Source organism: Nothobranchius furzeri, chromosome 7 (genome assembly GCF_043380555.1).
Source record: "Nothobranchius furzeri strain GRZ-AD chromosome 7, NfurGRZ-RIMD1, whole genome shotgun sequence".
Lineage (NCBI taxonomy): Eukaryota > Metazoa > Chordata > Actinopteri > Cyprinodontiformes > Nothobranchiidae > Nothobranchius > Nothobranchius furzeri.
In genome coordinates this window covers 40,348,788-40,369,873 of record NC_091747.1, presented here as the reverse complement: position 1 = coordinate 40,369,873, position 21,086 = coordinate 40,348,788, and the positions used below count along the sequence as shown (strand labels likewise).

Genomic DNA, 21,086 nt, shown 5'->3' with positions numbered 1-21,086 from the left:
CTGAGAGTTGACTGCTGGGGGCGCGTTACCGAGCCAATGGGAGGACCCTTGGGAGAACTTCCAGCCCAATGATTTGCTAACCGGGGGCCGGTTCCCGTGTCACTCTCCTGTAATCGTGGCTCAGGTTTGCGGAGCTTACCCAGCCCTCCTGTCCGGGCACGCACCGAATGTAGAGGCTGCGCTTGAGCGCGTTTTGGTTAGAGCCTTTTACTGTGAAGGCTGGGCGCTGGGAAGGAGGACCGGACCCTGTTTGAGGCTGAGAGAAGAGGCTGAAACTCCCCACATATGGCTCTTTCATAGGAACATTTACTTTTTTTTTTCTTTCGGGATCGTGGAGAGGAAGTGAATTTAAGATAAATCACTTGAAGTCGCCCAGAAGGTGAATTTGTGGGCGAATCATGGAGATGCAGAGGTGGTCCACAAGGTGGAAAACGAAAAGATGGTTTATGGATTCCACAGTAACAGCTTTCATCACTTTAACCCTGGTTCTGCAGGCTGCTGATGTCAGAGCAGGTAAGATGTTCAGGAACCAAAGCAACGAACCTTGTGGGACCAGATGGAGCAGACTCACCTGTCTGCGTGCTGCCACATCCACAGCAGCATTAAACGCGCCAAACAAAATATTACAACTTTTAAAAGGCTTTTCAGATTTCTGCAGTGGTGTTTTTACGCATGAACGGACGGCCCCAAAAGATAAATATCACTTTGCTTAATTAAACTGATCCTAAACTGCTGGTATGTGCTTGGGAAGAAAAAAATACAGGGAACAGGGCAACATTCCCTGGATTGTAAGATCCTCTCGGGCTCATAGGGACCTCTTTGTTTGGGTCTGTGGTCCTCCAGGTGGAGCAGGGTGGATTCTGCTGCTGCTGACACAGAACAATTTACTCCAGTCACTTTAACATCATATCTTTGGTTTATTGGGTCAGGCTGGATTCATGTTTAAATTTTATGCGGTGAAAAATAAAATTTCATATTGAACATGCTCCAGAGTGGACACTGTCCCATTCCCTGGAGAGGACATGCTCTGCTGGGTGTGGGATTAATTTAAAGTTATGGTGGACCCAATCTGAGATTAGATTAACTAGATTGAAGCTGACTTTGACAGAAGTGGTCAAGCAGGTTGACCCTATCTCCAGACTGTCCTGGTCCACACTAAAGCCCAATTCCCCCCCCCCCCCCCCCACACACACACACACACACACACACCTCACCACCCCCAAGCTGCTAAGTTTGCACTTAGATGTTTGGTCGGCTGCAGGACAAGGCTGAGTTGTGTGATTGGTGGGAATGCTTCCTCAGTAAGTACTGAGCACTTATTTGATGATGGTCCTTGTTGCCCTTCCCTATGATTTCAGAGCCTTCAAAGAGCAGGCCTGCATATCGGCCCGGCTCACAGCCTTAATAGCTACTCATCTCAGGGTTCGGGATTACTGAGGCCTCACACGTTGGCTTATAAACTAACTCTGAGGATTTAGACTTTAATTCTAGATACTGGTAGTCTCCATGACAGTGTGCGAGTAATAGCAATGGGGTTTATGCAGTTTGAACAAAAATGGCGGACTAAATTCCTCCTCACCTTGAGCATGTTGCTTACAAATAGTCCTACAGTTCTGCTGGCTGATTACTGGAGGAGCATGTTCTGATGAGAGAGAAAAAAAACTCTCCAATTCCTGCCTCTTGAGGTATTCAGCTGCAGGCTCGCAGTCAGCTCCTCCTGCCCTTTCTAGTCATCAGAGCTGTTTCTGCAGGGTGCCTTCTCCATCTACAGACACGTTTTCTCAGCCCCTGGGGCGCAGGCTCAGATGTGCATTCCAACAGACAAAGCTAGCATTTCAGAATCCTCTGCTTCATTTGTTTGACTTGGAAATTCGGCTTGAATAAAATGAAGTTTGCTGAAACTCCAAAGCAGCGATTACAACATAGTATTTTCAGAAACAAGGATGGTTTATTTTAATACCTGTTTGAAGTTAGAGAGCAGGTTTACATGTTGTTGAAGAGCACATGGTCCTGTTTTCACCATAAAAGCAAGCGTTAAATACGTTTGTAGGAAAAGTCACATTTGAGGAGTGTAGAGGAAAGGAATGCTTTGAAAACCTGGGTAGGTCCTGTTGAAGTTTCCTTGGTCTGACACCAGGATAAAGCCGTCTTGTTTTAGCCGGCAGCATGATGGGAGCTGGAGGAAGCACAGAGGGAGCGTTGGGGAGAGGGGGCACACACTGACTCTAGGTGTTGAGTCTCAGGGAGCTGCAGGGGAAAAGGTTCCTCCTTTATTTACCAGCTATTTACCTTGTGAAGACATTAGTGGGATTAAGGAATGTGGATATGACACAGGAGCAGCTCAGGGTCGGGATTTGGCTTCAGCCCAGATAAAAAGGGTTACTTTAACTCTCAGAACATGGATTACAGTACAACCATAAACACAAGAGGCGATGTGATGTCTGTGAATGTTTTAAGGAAATAATGATGAAAGATGGATCAAATCTGAGTGTTTGCTCACCACCCAACACCAAACTCATCAGCAGGCTTTTAAACTCTGCACACACTCATTGGACCACCTTAACGGGCCGACCAGTGTTGACATTTTCTCATCACCTCTGTGTGAAGTTCCCATCCCGGTCACATCTGGGACACACAGGTCCAAAAACACTGTGGTGTTCTTACAAAGAAATAGTTGATTTTGTTTGTACTTTGAGATTTTTCTGCTCACCCCACTCCATCAGCTTGATACGCATCACAGAAGGACATCAATGCTTTTGAGGGACCACGGATTGATGGTGATTGTGAAATGGTTTGTAGAGATGGACTGAAACTGAGACTAATCCGTTCTTGTGTCCTGCACCATGGCTGGCAGCTAGCCATTTGGTAAAGAATCAGTAAAGTCACATAAAAATATATAATTTATTGGATTGTAAGAAGGTTCTGTTTAAATAATGTTTACTGAGCCATCCCTACTCATACTGTCTACATAAGTGTGTCATCTCTAAATTCAGCATGAAAATATGAAATTAGTCCTTAAAGCAACACAAAGTACACTGTTTAATTCTACTAGATACTAATGGAGAGAGAGAGAGAAAGAGAGAGAGAGAGAAAGAGAGAGAGAGCGAGAGAGAGAGAGATGTGTCCCACATATCAGCTTGTTGGACAAAGTTTCTGAGTTTACTGACACTGGCATTAATGTCTTTCCTCAAAAACACATTAATTTCATTATCTCAGATCCCCTCTGATCATAGTAGAGATCCACACTCTTGTACGATGTTTGACTTGTAAAAAGACCTAATGGTTAGGTTTGGGATCAGGTTTCTCATGAGTTTTAAATGCGTATCTACATCATTTTAAAGGATTCTGTGGAAAAAGTTAAAAAAAGAAAAAGTACTTTCTTTCTTTTGATTGAGAGCTTCATGAATTAGGGTTATATACTGCTAACAGCTAGTCTAAACACCTCTAGGACCAAAGTGTGTGTTTACCACCTTAACCCTCCCACTGTCCTAATGGGTGTGACCCTGTGAGGAAAGATGACCATTGAGCAGGGTTGATGGTTTATCGCCTGGATCCACGTGGCAGGGGTGAGGAGTGAGCACCACCTCACCCCTGCCACGTGGACCTCAAGGGATAAACCATCAATCCTGCTCAATGGTCAACTTTCCTCGTGGAGTCACCCATAAAGACAGTGGGAGGGTTAAAGGTGTGTTCCACTCATTTAATCGATGCATTTGCAGTGGTCCCTAGTAGGAGTGAATGCCTTGTAAGTCGTACTCTGAGGAGGAAAAAAGCTCTGATGCACCTGAATCAGGAAGTTCAATTCAGCTGGAGGGAAAAGTAGCCAGGATTTGACAGGATTTGGAGTCTTATTTCCTGAAATTGGGACACCTCGCCTCTGATTGGCTAACAGCAATGCAATTCTTTCACTGACTGTGTTTTGCAACGTTGGTGTTTTATCTCCACAAACAACACAAGCCTGAAGGACTTCTGCTGGAGTTGCTAGTGATTAGCTTCTACTAGTCGAGACGTTTCCTGGATGCTAAACCACAACAGCCTTCACTGTTGTGAGTCAAGATGAGTTAGTCCATGAATGTTAAATGACAGTGTGACGTACTGTACGTAGATCTGTCAGGATTTTCAAATCCTAGAGTTTCACCGTCTATTTTCAATCAGAAGCCAATTCAGGAGATAGGTGTAGGAGACTATTTTCATGTTCAGCCTGCATGAAAAACTCACTGTGTCCGATTATAATCAGAAACAATAAATATGAAATGTTTTTTCAGTGTTCCACACTTTTAAAACTTCCAAATTTCACACTAGCTCCTGCACAAGCCATTAATCAGAGACTATATGTTTATTTACATAGAATACATGCATAAAATTCCCCAGCAAGAATGAAATGTAGCATCTCTGTTAAGTTCGTTCTGTATTGCTTTTCCAATTCTGTTTTCTACTTCTTATACACAGAGTAGTAAAAGCAAAAATGTCAACCCAAAAGGTAAAAACAAAGCTTCTACTACTAAGAACTAAAAATTGAACTGAAATGTGGTAGTACTAGTTGAAAAAAATCCTCAGATTAGAAAACCCAGTCAGATCTATGTTACACTGTAAATTAACATTCAAGGACTCACCCATCTTGGATCGCTATGCAGAAGACTGTTGCTGATTTAGCATGCAGGAGAGAGCAGAGCATGTCTTGGCTAGTAAGCTAACTGTAAGCATTAGCATCTCCACAACATGGCAGAACTCATTCAGGCTTGTGTTATTTGTAGAAATCACACTTCAATGTTGCAAGGCAAACTAAGCTGGTGGTAGAGTTGCATTACTGTTAGCCAATCAGAAGAGAGATGTCTGAATATCAGGAAATGTTGCCATCTGTAGCTCACCTCAGATCACTAACTTCACAAGGCATTCATTTATATTAGAGAGCACTGCAAATGTGTTTAAAAATTAATTAAACACTGCCCTTGGTCTTTAAAATACAGAAGCTTAAGTTTTAATCCCAGACTGTTTTGTACTGAGTGGTTTGTACATCGCCCCAAGCCCTTTGGGCTGCACTTTTAATAATAAAGTCTTTATGGTTTGTTTTTTCACTGTTTTTGTCTTGCTAACATCGCCCAGGCACTAATGATTCCCGGTCAACACTTTAGATTCTCCCCAAAGCTGATGTTGTGTTTTATACTGAGAAGGTGCTTTGACAGGGGGGCATACTTATAACGCTTTCCCAGGGGTCTCTATGGGCACTTACACTGGCTCCTTTATTTTCAGAGCACCAAATTGAAAAGCCTTATCAAGGTAACCCAATCCAGATGGGATAGAACTTGAACTCTGCTGGCACATTGTTCATTTTGGGCTCAGTATGTAGATATTTGCTGCCAGGTGAGCCTGAACCAAATATTCCCAACTCTTTAGATGTGTGACAAGTTTACAGAGTGCTGCCTGGAGAGATCTGACTCACACAGGATCGGATCTTGCTGTGCTGTATACTATCAGACAGGGTCTTGGCAAGGTCTTGAGCTGTACATTAGAATCTAGTGATACAGACGAAATTAGAAACATTTGAATATGGTGCAAAAGTTAATTTATGTCAGTGATTCAACTTAAAAGGTGAAACTAATATATGAGATAGACTAATTACATGCAAAGCCAGATATTTCAATCCATTGTTTGTTATAATTGCGATGATTATAGATTACAATTTAAGCATAGAACTGCCATTAATTTTGGATTATTTAGACTTGGGCTTTTCTTTGAGGCATGAACAGACAGATGAACTTAATCCTTTATTTAAAAAGAAGATGTATTTGCTGTTTTGGCAATGGGGAAAGTTTAACCTACCAGTTGGCTGCAGTGATAGCTAAACGTTGATTGTTTTCCAACGCAAATAATACGCTACAGTATTTGTTGCTCTGATTGGTCTTAGTGCTGTCCAGTTAAGTTCAGACACTTTGATGGACAACTGTTGATTTTGCCCATATGAGAGCTATTTCAATGGTTCATGGTCAAACTGGAAGTACCCAGAGAGAACCCACGCATACAAAAGGAGGCAACACATTCTCACTTCCAACGCGTCGAAAACAAATGCTTGGTCAGCCACCCACTGCATCACATCCCCAAACACCAAAAGTGCTCCTTTTTGTCACTTGTGTACGAAAAGGGTTTTTTCCCGTTTCTGACTGCAGATCCTAATGCAGCGTAAAGCTAACGAGATGGGATGTCCGCTGCTGCGGCACCAAACCAGCTCATTTAACCGCACCCGAACCATAACATTTTGCTGTTTATAACCTTCCCCTCACCCCCATCCTAATCGTAACCCTCTTGCTACATAAAACGTAACCCTCACAGTGACCAAGCGTTTGTTTCCCACGCGTTCTGACTGTGAATTTTCTGGTTTGCCGCCCAGGCGAGGGGAACATTAGAACATACCATCTGGCTAGGGGTAGGTTACAACTACCCTCTACGTCTAACCTCCCCCTTGGTAGTTATAACCTCCCCCTTGCTAGATGATATGTTTCAAAGTCATCGTTGCCTCGGTCCAAACCCAACTAATTTTCTGTGGAAGCAAATGCTTTGTCACTGTAAGGGTAACATTTTAGCTAGCAAGAGGGTTAATGTTAGGATAGGCAACGAAAAGGGACACTTGGCATATGGGGTCTGGACGCGGAGGGTGGCTGACCAAGTGTTTGTTTTTGATGCATTGGGAGTGAGAATGTGTTGCAGGAGAAAATACCAAACTCCAAGCAGAAAAACCCAAGGATGGAGTTTGAACCCAGGAACTGGGATTTGAACCCAGAACCTTCTTGCTGCAAGGCAACAGTGCTAACCATTGCACCACTGTGCAGCCCTGCTTATGAAAACTCCAAATTCAAAATCTCAGAAAATAAGAATATTGTGAAAAAGTTCAATAATCTAGGTTCAAAGAGTCTCTCTCTAATCAGCTAATTAATTTAAAATACCTGCAAAGGGTTCCTGAGCCTTAGATGGTGTCTCAGTCTAAGTTGAACTACTGAAATGAATGGAATTTTGCATGATAATCTAATATTTCCAAGTTTCACCTGTAGAGTGTAATACTTAGTTCCACACTGGTTATGGGCACAAACCAAACTCTGGTAGTGATTTCATTGTGGTTCATCTTTAGATCCTGGGAGAAGCATGGTGGAACACATTCTTGATGCAGAGTCCATTAGTGCACCTATTTTTCTTGGTTGTTGAGATTTTGAAGGCTCAATGACTTCATGCCTAGATCAGCATTGTTTTAGCATAGCATGAACTGTAGCATGTAGATTCACCATGAGCTCCTAGAAATGTTTGCCTGCATGACATGCAGAGATTGGTGCATCTGTGGAACACTGGGGATTTTGGCGTAAGAGTGTAGCTGCATCATGTCGGTCCTCACCATCGACATATATACTGGACAATTCATTTCCATAGGCTCCAATAACACATTTTTGAGGCTAAATGGGAGGTGGCCACCACCGCCATTTTGACCGTGTCACAGGTTCCGTGAAGCCCAGACAATCCCACAAAAGGGAAGAGAGGTGGAGCTGAGGGTGTGGCTGTAAGGCTGGGATCAACTGACGACACCCGGTCGAACTAGCTACAAGCTAACCTGAAGCTAACCCAAAGCTAACACGGAGGTGGGAGCTAAGCTAACGGAGGTAGCAACCTAGCTACAACCGGAGTTAATTGTGCACAACACCAGAGCTTCTGAGTCAGAGATACGCTGGGCTGACTGCTGGGTAAAACCGGGTCGAACACCAAGGTCTCCCGATAGCTGTTGAAAGCCGGCAGCCCGCGCAGCAGACAGAAGCCGCGATCAGACAGAGATGCGCCGAGCTGCGGGGAGGGGAGAAACGGGTGGAAAACAGAGGTCTCCCGAGAGCTCCACAAGCCGATAGTCGGAACCCAGCTCCACCAACATGTTATATTTTAACCCATTTTCTAAAGTGCAGCATTATGTTAAATGCACTGGGTTTACCCTATTACATTTAAATTTCATGGTTAAACAGTACATGATAAAATCTAAGCTCAGCTCGGTAGTGACCTAAAATACATAAATGTAATTTTACTTACGGAAAAAAATGAAGTGGAGAAGCTTGGACGCTCTATTAGTGCAATTAATGCAACAGCAAGTCATTTTGTCCAACAATTGCACAAAAAATATCCAAAAAAGAATACACAAACACAGAGACTCAAAATCCCAGAACAGTTTCCAGGCCAGACCGAGGCTCTACTGAGGCCTTTCCACTGAGCTAGCTCTGTGGTCACGTGGGTCGGATGCTCATTAATTATACAGAATTTTAGGCTTTTAATACACTTAAACAGAAGAGTGAGAAAAAAATTCACCCCCCTCAGAGTTGTCATGAGTGTAAACTAGATAATTTAAACCAAAAACATGTTTTGGTACCAGGCTGTAAGCATGTTTATTTCTGCTGTGAAATTGGTATTTTTAACATGGGAGTCAATGAGGATTTGCTCGCTTCTGACACCAGCCCCTAGTGGGTGAGGGTGGAACTGCAATTTTTGGTACTTCCAGTTGGCCTCAATTTTTGAGCCGCATTGTGGGGGCTTGGTCTTCACACAGAAGGAGGCTTTTGTAAAAAAAATTTTATATTCAGCTCATAGAATGTCAGTAAACATCCTTGTCTGCAATCTGAATGTAATATAAATGTACCTCTGCAGAAGATATTTTAATAATAATAATAAGATGTATGCAAACTGTGCACACAGTAACAAAGTTAATTCAACTGATGTGTGTGCATTAATTTATGTATTAATAATTGTTTATATGTGTTTTTGGTGTCATAAAACTGTTGTGTTTATTTTCTATGTGATGGTCAAGCTAACTATCTCATTAAAAGGTCTCCTAAAACAGAACTAACTTTGTTTTTTGTCTCTTCAAACAGCAGAACCAGTGGATGTCCTAAAAGTATTAGCATTTCAAAATTACCCTGAAGGAGTGACGAGAACATCGGGATTTTGTACAAACCGAAGAGCATCGGAGCCCGACACAGCTTACAGAGTTTCCAAGCAGATCCAGATCAGTGCCCCCACCACTCAGCTGATCCCTGGTGAGATCAAAGCCCAGACTTCACTAAATGATGGTTTCTGTTTGACTTAGTTTACTAAATTATTCATTTCCTTTAAAATTATATTTTTATAAAATCTCTGATCATTTTGTAACATGTTGCAAGTGTTGACCTCTTTGGTTTAAAATGCTTCACAGGTGGTGTTTTCCCTGAGGACTTCTCCATCCTGACCACAGTGCGACCAAAATCCGGCCTCCAGTCCTTTTTGCTGTCCATTTACAACGAGCAGGGAGTCCAGCAGCTGGGCGTGGAGGTGGGACGCTCACCTGTTTTCTTGTACGAGGATCAGACGGGGAACCCCGCCCCCGAGGACTACCCCCTGTTTCGGGCTCTGAACCTCGCTGATGGAAAGTATGTCAGATCTCAGACATGTAGTCAAAATCGGAAACACACTCAAAGCCTCCCAGCTGTATCTGATTTTATAACCTAGAGTAAAGACACCGAGGTTTTGGTCTTCAAATCCTAACAAAACATTAGTGTTCTGCTGTTTTTACAGCTGATGGAGCGTGGTTGTAACTTCTGATGGTTCACAGATGTTTTAAAGTTGCTGCTTTCATTTATTTCACTGGTTAGAATTTTAAAAACATTTATTTCTGGAGAAAACAGTTGAACTAAAACACAACTTTTCTACTGAATAAAACAAGAAAACAATTCAGATCTTCCCCTTGTTGCGCTACAGGTGCCCGTTCTTGGATTAGCAGTCCCATCGGGGGTCTTTGGGCACAGACGGGTCAGAGCCAGAGAGACGGTGGATTATTGAGGCACAGCAGGGCTGTTGTGGGCAACCTGACCTCCTCCATGAACTCACTGCCTCTGTTATTTTAGAGGAGGGAAAAGGAAGGAGGGGACTGAGGCAACCCTACCTTTCCTTTCCGGCCTGTTGGGTTGCCATATCCAACCAGAAACAGTGCTGCTAACCTTTCGGCATAAACCTGATTATCTTCTTCTCTGCTCAGAATCCCAGAGTTCAGCCGAATCAGCCCTCACGAAGGAGCAGAGTAAAACCAGTCAACAAATTCTGAGAAAGCATCTGTTACATGATCATTTCAAATATTCTCAGTGGTTCAGTCAGAGGTCAGCTTTACTTAGTACTCTGTAAAACCACAGGTAAATCCTTTAAAAGGAAAACAACAACTCCTCAAAGAAAAAAAAGAGACTCTGAGCTGTATGTTGTGACAGGTTTCTAAGCTGTTTTGTTTATTGGGGCCATTTTTATGGACTACTGTCCATGAAGTGGTGCTTTCGGTGAAGGATTGTGTTAATTCCTGGTCTGGATGAATTCCACGACTGAATCCTCAGGCTGTGTGGATGGATTATTTACAGCTGAGAGGGGAAAACTCCCAGAAGAACAAGGATTATATAGATGCGATTTGAAGTGTTCTGGTCTTTATGGACTTGTAATCATCATTTCCAGGATAAATTAGTTCCCTTTTCTGATTTGGACAGCAACATCTGATCATTTGATAAGAAATCAGAAGTATATGTAGTTGTGGTATTGCCAGGTCTCCTCTTGCACCTCAGAACGGTGTCTTGACTGTGTGTCTCCTGCCCTGTCCAAGCAGGCACTCCTGGATCTTGGCACACACTTTCCACAATGTTCACCACGTCTGTCATGCAGAGTTACCCAGAAGGAGGATTAAGTTTGGAGTTTAATGAGTGTAATCCTGTGTTAAACAGGGCCAAAGTGTGGGGCCAAGAATGTGGTCCGCTGCTGCCTGGTATGCAATAGCTCTTAAGTGCAAATGGTCCAATGGGAAGGGGCGGTGTCAGACTCACGTGTGACCCTAGTTAGCCCTGAAGCCTAAAGGGTCTTCGTGTTATCAAATATTCTGTGGGCGTTCAGGAAAACCCAACATTTTCCTGCATTAAAGGGATTTTAGTTTATTCTTCAGGACAGAACAGATTTGTTTCTTCTCACAAGATGCTCACTTTCATTCCTGCCACAACAGTTCAACTAAGGTCAGGACTTTGACTTGGGTGTTCCAAAACATCAACTTTATTCTTCCCTTAAACCGCGTGAGTCATAAAACTGCAAGTCATCTCCGTGCATGGCTCATTTTCTGTTTGGATTCAGCTCTCAGACAAATATTGGTGTTTAGAATTTGCTGCCATCATTCAGAATCCACTGAGCCACCGCTGAGTTTAGCTTTCATCCCAGTTCAAGCTTTTCCCCATGATCAGTGATTCAGTTTTACTCCTAACATTAGCCAAGGAGTTAAAACTGTTTCTCCATAAATCGGTAGTCATTGGGCTGCAACTGTCGATGATTTGGTGGAGACACAAGATTGCGAGAAGTTTTCACTGAACTCGATGTGACACATTTAAGAGATGTTTTAAACGTGATCTCTGATGCAAATTAAACAACTGTAAATTAATTGGAACATCCATGCAATTGTTGCAATTGCAGATTCCATTGTTGCACTATAAGCCTGGCTCCACAATTACTATAACGGCTCTGAAGATAATCCTACCATCTGTGCTGTGTTAGCTGTCTGGTTTGCTCGGAAGGTCCGTAGGACTGCTCTGAAAATAAATCTGGGCTTTCAAACATGTTGGATTGCCTCGGTCTGATTTTCGTGCTGTCTGTTGAATGTGGCATCTAGCCAATCAGAAAGTGAGGTGTTGGAATCGTGCAACATGCTCCTCCACCGCCATGTTTGTTTACTTCAAAGTTACATTCTATCTTATGATATTTTTTGTCCAAGCCTTTCTCTGGATCCCATGATTACCTTTGATTTTTCTTTTTTTTTCATTTTCCCCCCTTTTCATTACAATATATGTTTAATCATATATATATATATATATATATATATATATATATATATATATATATATATATATATATATATATATTGCTCTTGTGAAGCACCTTGTGATTTTTTATCTTGAGAGGCGTTGAATAAAAATAGTTTATTTTCTTTTATTTAAAAATTCTGCCAATTGAACCAGGCTTTAATCACAAAGTATCTCAACTATAATTAAATTATTTATCCTTTTACCTTCATTTTGTTTGCAACATGATCGTCAAACAATCTAAAAATTGCTGCACACAATTTTCACTTGATGTAGTCCAACAATTAATGATAAATAGTTAAACATTTTGCCACAGACCCTCTTTGTTTTCAAAGTTGCCCCAACAGAGAAAAGTGTGGTTTGCTCAAGCCTGGTTCACACCATTTTATAATACCTCCTTCTGATAAGCATAATAATGCACTTTGCTACTCTAAAGACAATCTTATCAGATATTCCTACCGTGTGTGGTGTGTTAATGGCACTCTGATAGAAAAATCTGAGACATTCAACATGTTTGGTTGTCTTGGACCGATATTACAGCCTTTAGGTTGTGCCATGGGAACAAACAAGCGTACAGTCTGTTTAATGTGACATGTGGCTAATCAGAAAGGGAGGTAATGGAAGTACGGTAAATCCAAATCCTACTCCTCGTCCACCATGTTTGATTTACTCTGTTGTTTGATGTTGAGATTTTGTGAGATTTCCCATCCGACCTGGAAATTTACGTGAGTGAAATGGGTTTGTATGTGGTTTGTTGTCTTTGGTCTCACATAACATCCATCCATCCATCCATTGTCTGAACTTGCTTCGTCCACGTAGGGTTGCGGGGGGGCTGGTGCCTATCTCCAGCGGTCAATGGACAATCAGGCGGGGTACACCCTGGACAAAGAGCCAGTCCATCGCAGTCTCACAAAACATATCCATGATTTTTTTATCCACATGTGTGGTCTCATGTTTTACAAATCTTTATATAATTTTAAAATCTTGAACCAGGCCTAAACTGCAGAATTAGTGGACCTTTCAGTGTTGCAGCAGGAAACTGTAGCACGTTGTGCCAAATCCTGTTTCTAATCTTTTAATAACTGAAACACACAAACAGAATCCTGTTGCAACGTAGACGTTTGACCATTTGGGCCAAACTCAGAAGTTTGTAGACTTGTATAGAAAATTAAAGATGACAGAAAATCCCATGTTGGTGAAGTGACCTGTTTTCATGGGCATTTTCCATTTATCTTTATGATTGTTGCCTGATGTTTTTCAATTTTTATCAATGATGTCCAGTCCTGGTCCTGACACTGTTTTTCATGATTTGGAAGTCTGTTGTTAACATACTGAACAGGTCAATTAACCAATGAATCAGGTGAATTAGAGCAGGGACACGCCTAAAACAAGCAGGATTGTGAACTTCGCAGTCATGTTCCACACGACTGATTCCACCTCATTTATGGCAAGAGAGTTGATTGGAACAGGGAAGTCATTTGTATCTGAGATGATCTGATATGTCCGTAACATCTGCACTCAGAAGCATCATCTGATGTCTTTGATGCTGCCTGACGTTTCCTTCTTCTTTTATATACAAACATCTGTCTCTGCTGACTTTTGCCAGGTGGCATCGAGTGGCCATCAGCGTGGAGAAGAAGACGGTCACGATCATTGTCGACTGTAAGAAGAATATCACCAAACCTCTCCTGAGGAGTGAGCGGGCCTCCATCAGCGCCACCGGCATCACCGTGTTCGGTACCAGGATTCTGGACAAGGAGGTTTTCCAGGTAAAGCTGGATTGTGTAAACACGCTCCACATGAGGGTTATTATGGGACTGACATCAGTTTGAAATCATTCACTGATTCTCCTTTGCTGGTTTTTATTTATTTTTTCATTTTTGTGATCTAATTTAATGTTTGGCCTGAATGCTTTTAGTTTGAACCTATTGACTCACAGCTGGACCCTTTTGATTCAGCCAAAAAGGAATGTGGAGCTGATAGAAACCAGGACAGATGCAAGGAGAGACAGGCTTTTTGGATTTTATAAGGACCTTCACACATGTATCTATGGTCCTCTTCACACATCCGAGGGCTTGTATGACAGCCGGCTGACCTGGAGTCTAGTTTGATTGCTGTCAGTCTTTTTTTTCTCTATAAAGAAAATGATGTTTCCTGTTTGTTTGGACGCTTTAATGACATTTACTGCAGATACTTTTTTATATTTTGTGCTCATTTTTTTCAAAAAGTGATGAAAATGGGATTTCTTGTGGTGTTTTCTGACACCAAAGTCATTATAAACTTTTCAGGTTCAACTTCTGGTTTGTTTGCTTAACTTTATGGGAAAAATCGAGCCAAAATGACAAGGAACTCATTACACGTTGCTGTACTTTCTGACCTTGTGAGTGAATGTGTAGGTGAATCTTTCTATTTTAGGGTTTGTTTATCCTGCTGTCATTCGAAAGTTTTACTAAAAGGACAAACAGCTGATGAGTCGTAGCATTTCTAATCTTTACTGTAAAAGAAGGATGCTTTCTGAGCGGCTGTGTTGGAACTGAATGAACATTTGTGCTGCTGTAATGTTATAGAAAACGTTTCCTCTCTTGGTGAGGGAGAACAGGGTTTTTCTGTCACTATGCTCGTCCAGACAAATCTGGGTTGTTTGGATTGTAACAGACTCTCAAATCACAGAAACTTCATTTTCGTTCATAAACAATCAGTAACATTAAAGATATGTTGCCTCTTTTAATCTATGAGCTATTAGAACCAGGAATATTGTGTCAAATTACATTTTTATAAGCTGATTTATGCCCAGATTTGTTTTTATTTGTAATTTTGCTCTAATTCCTGAAAGATCTCTGATACCAGAGAATAAATCATACAAACCAGTGCAAAGGACAACATAGGAGACACCAGTCAGCTAACAGGGTCTTTTCTTTGGAGGTTTTGGAACAGATCAGTTGTTTTTTTTTAGTCCTAGCCCTCCTCAGAGATCCACAGGAGTTTTTGCATGCTGGGGTACAGAAATGTTTAGGAAGGAAATAAATATCTTGGCCAGAAGTTAGAATTAAAGTCTGCAGAACATTCTCTCTCTCTCTCTCTCTCTCTCTCTCTCACTCTCTCTCTCTCTCTCTCTCTCTCTCTCTCTCACTCTCTCTCTCTCTCTCTCTCTCTCTCTCTCTCTCTCTCTCTCTCTCTCTCTCTCAGCTCTGATTACTCTATTTTTAAAGTTAGGATTTTCTTTTTCCCTAAAGGAAGGGAAATTATGTCTTATAATTATAAAATATAAATACTGCCAGTTTCTTCTGAAAAAGTCCAGCATTTTTTTTAGAACCTGACCTCCATTTTTCATAATCGTCTATTCATGCCTACCTGCTCCAGGTTGGAAGCGACCACCAAAAGGATGAAGCTTAGATGAATGGAAGTCTTTCATTCCACCATCAGGCCTCCCTTATTTCCTCAAATAGTCCCCTCCCTGTGTACTCTCCACTGCTGCTCTCCTCCCCCTCCCTCTCCTGCCACTTGGAGCCCCCCCCCCACCCCCCCCACCCCCCTGCTCCTGAAGCATGAGGCTGCCTGTTCATGCCCGGCAGACATGGCTGCTTTGAATCGGGCTCACATGTATAGACATACCTGTTCCTGAAAACAGTCATCTGAGCTGAAGGAGTTGGTTTTAGCTGAACAAGCTCCTGCCTCCACCGCCAGCATCGCCAGGGGACCCGGTGCAAATATATGCATTCAACAGTGTTGGATGCATTCCTAAAGAGAAGACAATATTCTCTGTGCTGTAATGGGAAATCAGCACTAAATGGATGATTATACATGTTTTTATACAAACTTTGACTGTCAATTAGAAGTTGATTGATCCGTTTTATCCTTAAAATAATTCCTTATTCGTGTAGCAAGACTCATAAACTAATTTAATCAAATATACATCTGATATATCAGAGCTGTTGATAAATTGGAAACAAGTTCTAGATCTCAAAACCAAAATGGGGTCGTTTCTGTTCAATCTGCCTTTGTTGCATCTTCTTTGTCTTGCTTGATAATTAACAGACGATGAAGACACAGCTGAGCATGTGAGTCAATTATTTGACTTACTTCTGAAGCAATTTTTCAAAATGTGTTTGTTTCTGTATCGTAATTTATTTTTATAATCTTGATCTCTCAGTTATGGAGACACACACATGTCCGATCCTGATTTATACACTAACGGAACAGGACCGTAATGACATGCTGTGCAGGATATCCAAGCATTTCGGAGCAGCCGAAACCAGGATTTATCCACGAGTTGTTCTCTTCTCTGCTGCTGCTGCAGTTGTTGTACATTCTGTCTAATTATAGGTGAGTGCGGTTGCACCAGAGGTCTGTTGCTCTTGGCTCTGGGTTATGTCCGATTGTGGTTTTGATGCCCTCTTCTCAGGATAATTGCAGCATGCTGAAGTATTTTAGTTAAGATGATTTGAAACATGAGCTTTGCTCCACGCTGCACTTTCCTTCTCGCTACAGTGACCTTTCACTTCCTCCCATCCTGTAGTGGCTTTTTATAAGGAGCAAGTCATGTCTGACCTTGACTGAATTTCATTGCTGATCATTAACCAACTCCTTTATCTCAAAGACAAACATCAGCTTATGTATAAGTAAATTTGAAATAATTTTTCTGAGACACACAAAAGCTCCAGTTCTACATATTATACAATAATGATACAAATAAAATCACCTGACTTCACCAGAAGCATAATAAATCAGTGTAGTTACGTTGCTTCCCTCACTGACCTTTGACTTTGAAGTCAGCAAGGCTAAACTGCACTAAACTGCAGATCCTCTTTGAGATGTCAGAGGCTTGATTTTATTTAAATGTTTCCATTATGATATAAATATGGTACAAGTGAACCTCTCTTATCATGACAGCTGCATTATAAAATCCTTTAGATTTGATCCTTGTGATTCACTGAAGGAAGACGTGTGTGCATGAATTCCAGTTAAACCACAAAATATGTAAACTAATTTAACAAGGTTAGTAATGGTAATCTGACTGATGCAGGGGCTTGTATCAAAATAAAATGTGAAATATATTTTTAATGCATCCATTCATCAGTGATAATCCTGTTACATGTTATTCTGTGAAAAGGTGAAAGGTGTGATTGATGTCAGATGGGTCACCTTATAATTAGTTTATCATATATTAATGTAAGTTATGTGCAAACATATTTTTCTCTAAATAAGAGTCTGCAGCATCACTGGGTTCTCTAGCGGTCTAAATGTATTGTTAGTTACTTATTCTTGATTACAGTACTATGATTCATAATGCAACAGTGACATGTTCAGTCCATCAGTGTTTGGTGGAACATGAGGTTTAGCGCCTGGTTAGCAAAAGTCAAAGTCAAATTATTCATCACACACTGGTGAAACCCATCGCTTTGGGGAGTGGTGGGCTGCAGCTGTGGCTATTAGGTGGTTTAGAGGACAAACAAGTGACAGGCTGGTGGTAGTCTGCAAGACAAAAACGTGACTCACCCAGCATTTGAAATGTTGGGCTTTTTTGTTTCTATGAGTCATTTTAATTTAACTTCAGACATGATGAATTTTTGAAGAAAATACAAAAAAAAGTTAAGAATACAGTAGGTTTGACCGAGGCTTTTATTGTGAAAAGGTTTCAAAACAAGGAACTGATGCTGTCAGAAAAATAAAAGTATTATTTAGGGTCATCTAATCAAAGTGAGTTTTTTTTCCCATTTTAATGAACACTTGTAACCTCTGCTTGTAATAACGAATGAGATTTGATGTCTGAGCCACAAGTAATACCATTAACATCTTATTTTACATGGTGTCAGGGTGGGCTCACCCCTGATGGACTGCTGGGTAGGTCATTCATCCCATCTGCAGTAAGAGTGTAAAACTCCTTAGTTTAACTGGTGCTGGCATTATACTGGTACCCAATAACACCACTGCAATAGTCAGTATTTGTTCAATACTTGTGCAATACCGGATGCACATTAGTATGTGTGTGTCCTTTATGCTACATAGTTCTGGAAACACAAGTTTACTTTTTGTTTGTTATTTTTAGATGTTACAATACACGTTACAATAATAGCTTACTGCCTTTGCGAGTTTACTTGTAATATTATTTCCTTCTTCCTTTTCTCTAAGTGTATGTGCTGCTGTAGCGAGTGAATTTCCCCACTGTGGGATAAAAAAGTCTATTCTATTCTATTCTATTCTATTCTATTCTATTCTATTCATGTTGTCCATAAGGATCTTAGGACATGTTTTCCCCCCTTTATAGATGTTAGAAAGACCACTGGAGCACATTTTCTGCTGTTTCTTCATGTTTAGAGCATCAGTCACCACATTCTGTGTTAATTGTAAATAAATCTTGAAACTTTAATGCTAGCTACAGGAAATGTCACCATTGAGGCTGTTTCATCAGGATCCAGGTTAAACTCTCGCTTGTGTGCAGATGAGCGGCTCTTAGACACGTTCTAATTAGAGCTGACTCAAGGCTGGGTTCAAGCATCCACTGTTGCTCTTGTGGTGACACATGAGGTAATGCATGTCAGAGTGGTTCAGGAAACAGTTTGATCTCTTTCAGGCTTCTTAATGATCACAGACACACACACACACACACACACACACACACACACACACACACACACACACACACACACACACGCACACACACATGAACGCACGCGCACACACACACACACACACACACACACACACACACACACACACACACACACACACACACACACACACACCTGAGTTCAGATTTACCCACTAGTTCTACATCTATAGCTTTAAATATGATGTTTTAAGTAGATGGCTGATTAATGTTCTTGGTTTGGGAGAATAAAGTTTGAATTCTTCAGGACTGATAAGCTAACAGCTAGTCAGACAAGACCAAAGGATATCGCTGCCTCCTTCAAACCGCTTAATTTTAAAAGGCCAGTGTTGTTCAAGTAAGCACTATTTTTAATCTTCACAACCATGTGTTTCAGATCATTTTACATAGAATTTTATTTAAAGTCTTTGGACTTGGCTGAGCTTAGAGGCTGGTCAGAAAGCGATGGCATGCATTTTAGCAATGATTTATCATTTTTACACATGAAAGACGGTTATAAATCCCTTTAAACGGAGATCATGTAAACTAGGCCCATTGCTGTGGCTGATACTAGATATTGGAAATGTACTCAGACTGTAAGAGAAAGTCGAAACTGTGGTTCTTCCTCTCAGACACATTCCGAGAGAATTCTCTGAGCTGCCAGACTTGAGCAGTGAACCAGGATGATGATGGATAGGTACACAGAGAGAGCAGCGCTCAGTTTCTCCTGGAACATGCCTCGGCACAGCGTTGTTTACTCTAAGGTACATATTAAGGATCCATAGATTTGCTCCTTAGACTTGAATGAGATACAAACACCACACACACACACACACACACACACACACACACACACACACACACACACACACACACACACACACACACACACACACATGCACGCACACACACACATTCTCTTGACAAGTTGCAGCCTGCTTGATTGTTCCTGGATTTTGTTCAGATCCTTCTGACCAAATGTATTCCCTGCTGACTCAGATGCATTTAGGTCTGGTCAGCTCCTTCCTTACCTGTTTATGCCCCTCACATCACCTTCATACACACTTGTCAGCTCTCAGTAAAGAGTGTATGAAGCTTTATAGTAACTCAGTTCAGTCAATAAGAAACTCCTAAAAGGTCTTAGCATGTTCCAGTGCTATGCTAACTGTCCTGCAGCGAGCCACGAGCTTTTGCTGAAGGATTTGTAGGAAAAGCTCTGGAAAGGCATCAGATTGAGTTATTTTAAGATAAAACTGTTGGATTTGCTCATCCCAGTTGTTTTAATGAATCGTAGCCTACATTTAACCTACATGACAGATTTGAGCTAAAAACCGGGACAGTTGATGCATTTAAATGAAGATGTTTATTTTTATTTTTTTGGAAGAGTTGCAAAACAGTTGTGTTGATCAAACGTTTAATCGACTTGGCATACTTTTCAAATGGTTCAATTTCTTTTTGCAATCCATTTTTTTAAATTCATTTTTTCCAGATCCGTTCGATTTAATTATTTTCAGTGACACAATTAACTGAAATTATGCAGCAACAAATGTGGAAAAATGCATCTAAAGTTATAAATGAGAACAAAACTATACAGAGTTGTCGCCGTCATCCTTGATCAGTACACACTGTGATTGGGTGGGTGTATGGCAAATATGGTAGCACTTTGCCTCTCTCATGGACCAGGTGTTGCTTTAATCTTGGTGATAGGTCTTCACCTGATTACTTGAAGTGAAGCCAGTACTGATAACAATAATCCCCCTAGAGCATCAGGTTATTTTCCTCCCTGCATCATGTACGTGTGGATACGGGAGCCAAGTGGTTTATTATACAAGCGTGTTAAAGTCTGCCAGACTCCATAAAACCTAAGAGATCACATCCGTGATTAAAGATTTTTATTTCTGCTTCTTTGCTGTCTGTGTGAGTGAACAAGATGAAACGCGTCCTCCTGTTAGCTGATAATAATCTGGTTTCATCAGCTCATCAGTAACTGTTCTGTTTTCGGCAGGGTGACATCCAGCAGCTCCTGATTGTTGCTGATCCCAAAGCAGCGTACGACTACTGTGAACACTACAGCCCGGACTGTGACACCGCCCACAGGGACTCCCTGCAGGCCCAGGAGCCATCAGAGGTCAGGCGTCAAGGGCGGGTGGGGGAGGTGACACCAAGCACACGTCAAGGCTTCTCAATAACTTTTCCTTTGAACATGATTTACATTAACATTGATGGGAGCGTATAAACATTAGTGGTACCACATCATTTATTGAGTTATTCCATATATTCAAATTACAAAAACATTGATAAAAAATTCTAACTAAAGCTGAAGGCTCAGATCTTTTGAAATTTCCTGACCTGGTTGGGAAAAAAAATCAAGATTTTTTTATAAGATTGATCAGCTAACGACTAGTCTTGAACTCATGCTAAAGTAGATTACTGGTGCACTTAAACAACTATTTATTTTATTAACAGTTCAGGTCAATGCCACTTCTTTAACATGTATTTTTTAATGTTGCTACTAGAAGCTTTGCAGCTAGCTGCTACATGCATTTGTTCAAATTCATATAAATGTGACCATCTCATTATAATTTGACCATTGTTATGTATAAAGTATAATTTTCAATGATTTCTGTAAACATTAT

At 41.2% G+C, this 21,086-nt stretch overlaps 1 protein-coding gene across 10 annotated transcripts in view; it reads left to right on the top strand.

Annotated features, from left to right (window-relative positions):
• The first annotated feature begins 240 nt into the window (after nucleotides 1–240).
• col11a1a (collagen, type XI, alpha 1a) overlaps nucleotides 241–21,086 on the top strand; it is a 75,425-nt gene continuing 54,579 nt past the window's right edge. For all 10 annotated transcript variants that reach the window (XM_054751325.2, XM_054751324.2, XM_054751318.2 and 7 more), the window contains exons 1-5: nucleotides 241–513; nucleotides 8,889–9,053; nucleotides 9,209–9,422; nucleotides 13,471–13,633; nucleotides 20,456–20,578. In XM_054751325.2, coding sequence (XP_054607300.2) covers nucleotides 399–513; nucleotides 8,889–9,053; nucleotides 9,209–9,422; nucleotides 13,471–13,633; nucleotides 20,456–20,578 — 780 coding nt within the window. In that variant the 5' untranslated portion in view covers nucleotides 241–398. The remainder of the gene's footprint in view (nucleotides 514–8,888; nucleotides 9,054–9,208; nucleotides 9,423–13,470; nucleotides 13,634–20,455; nucleotides 20,579–21,086) is intronic.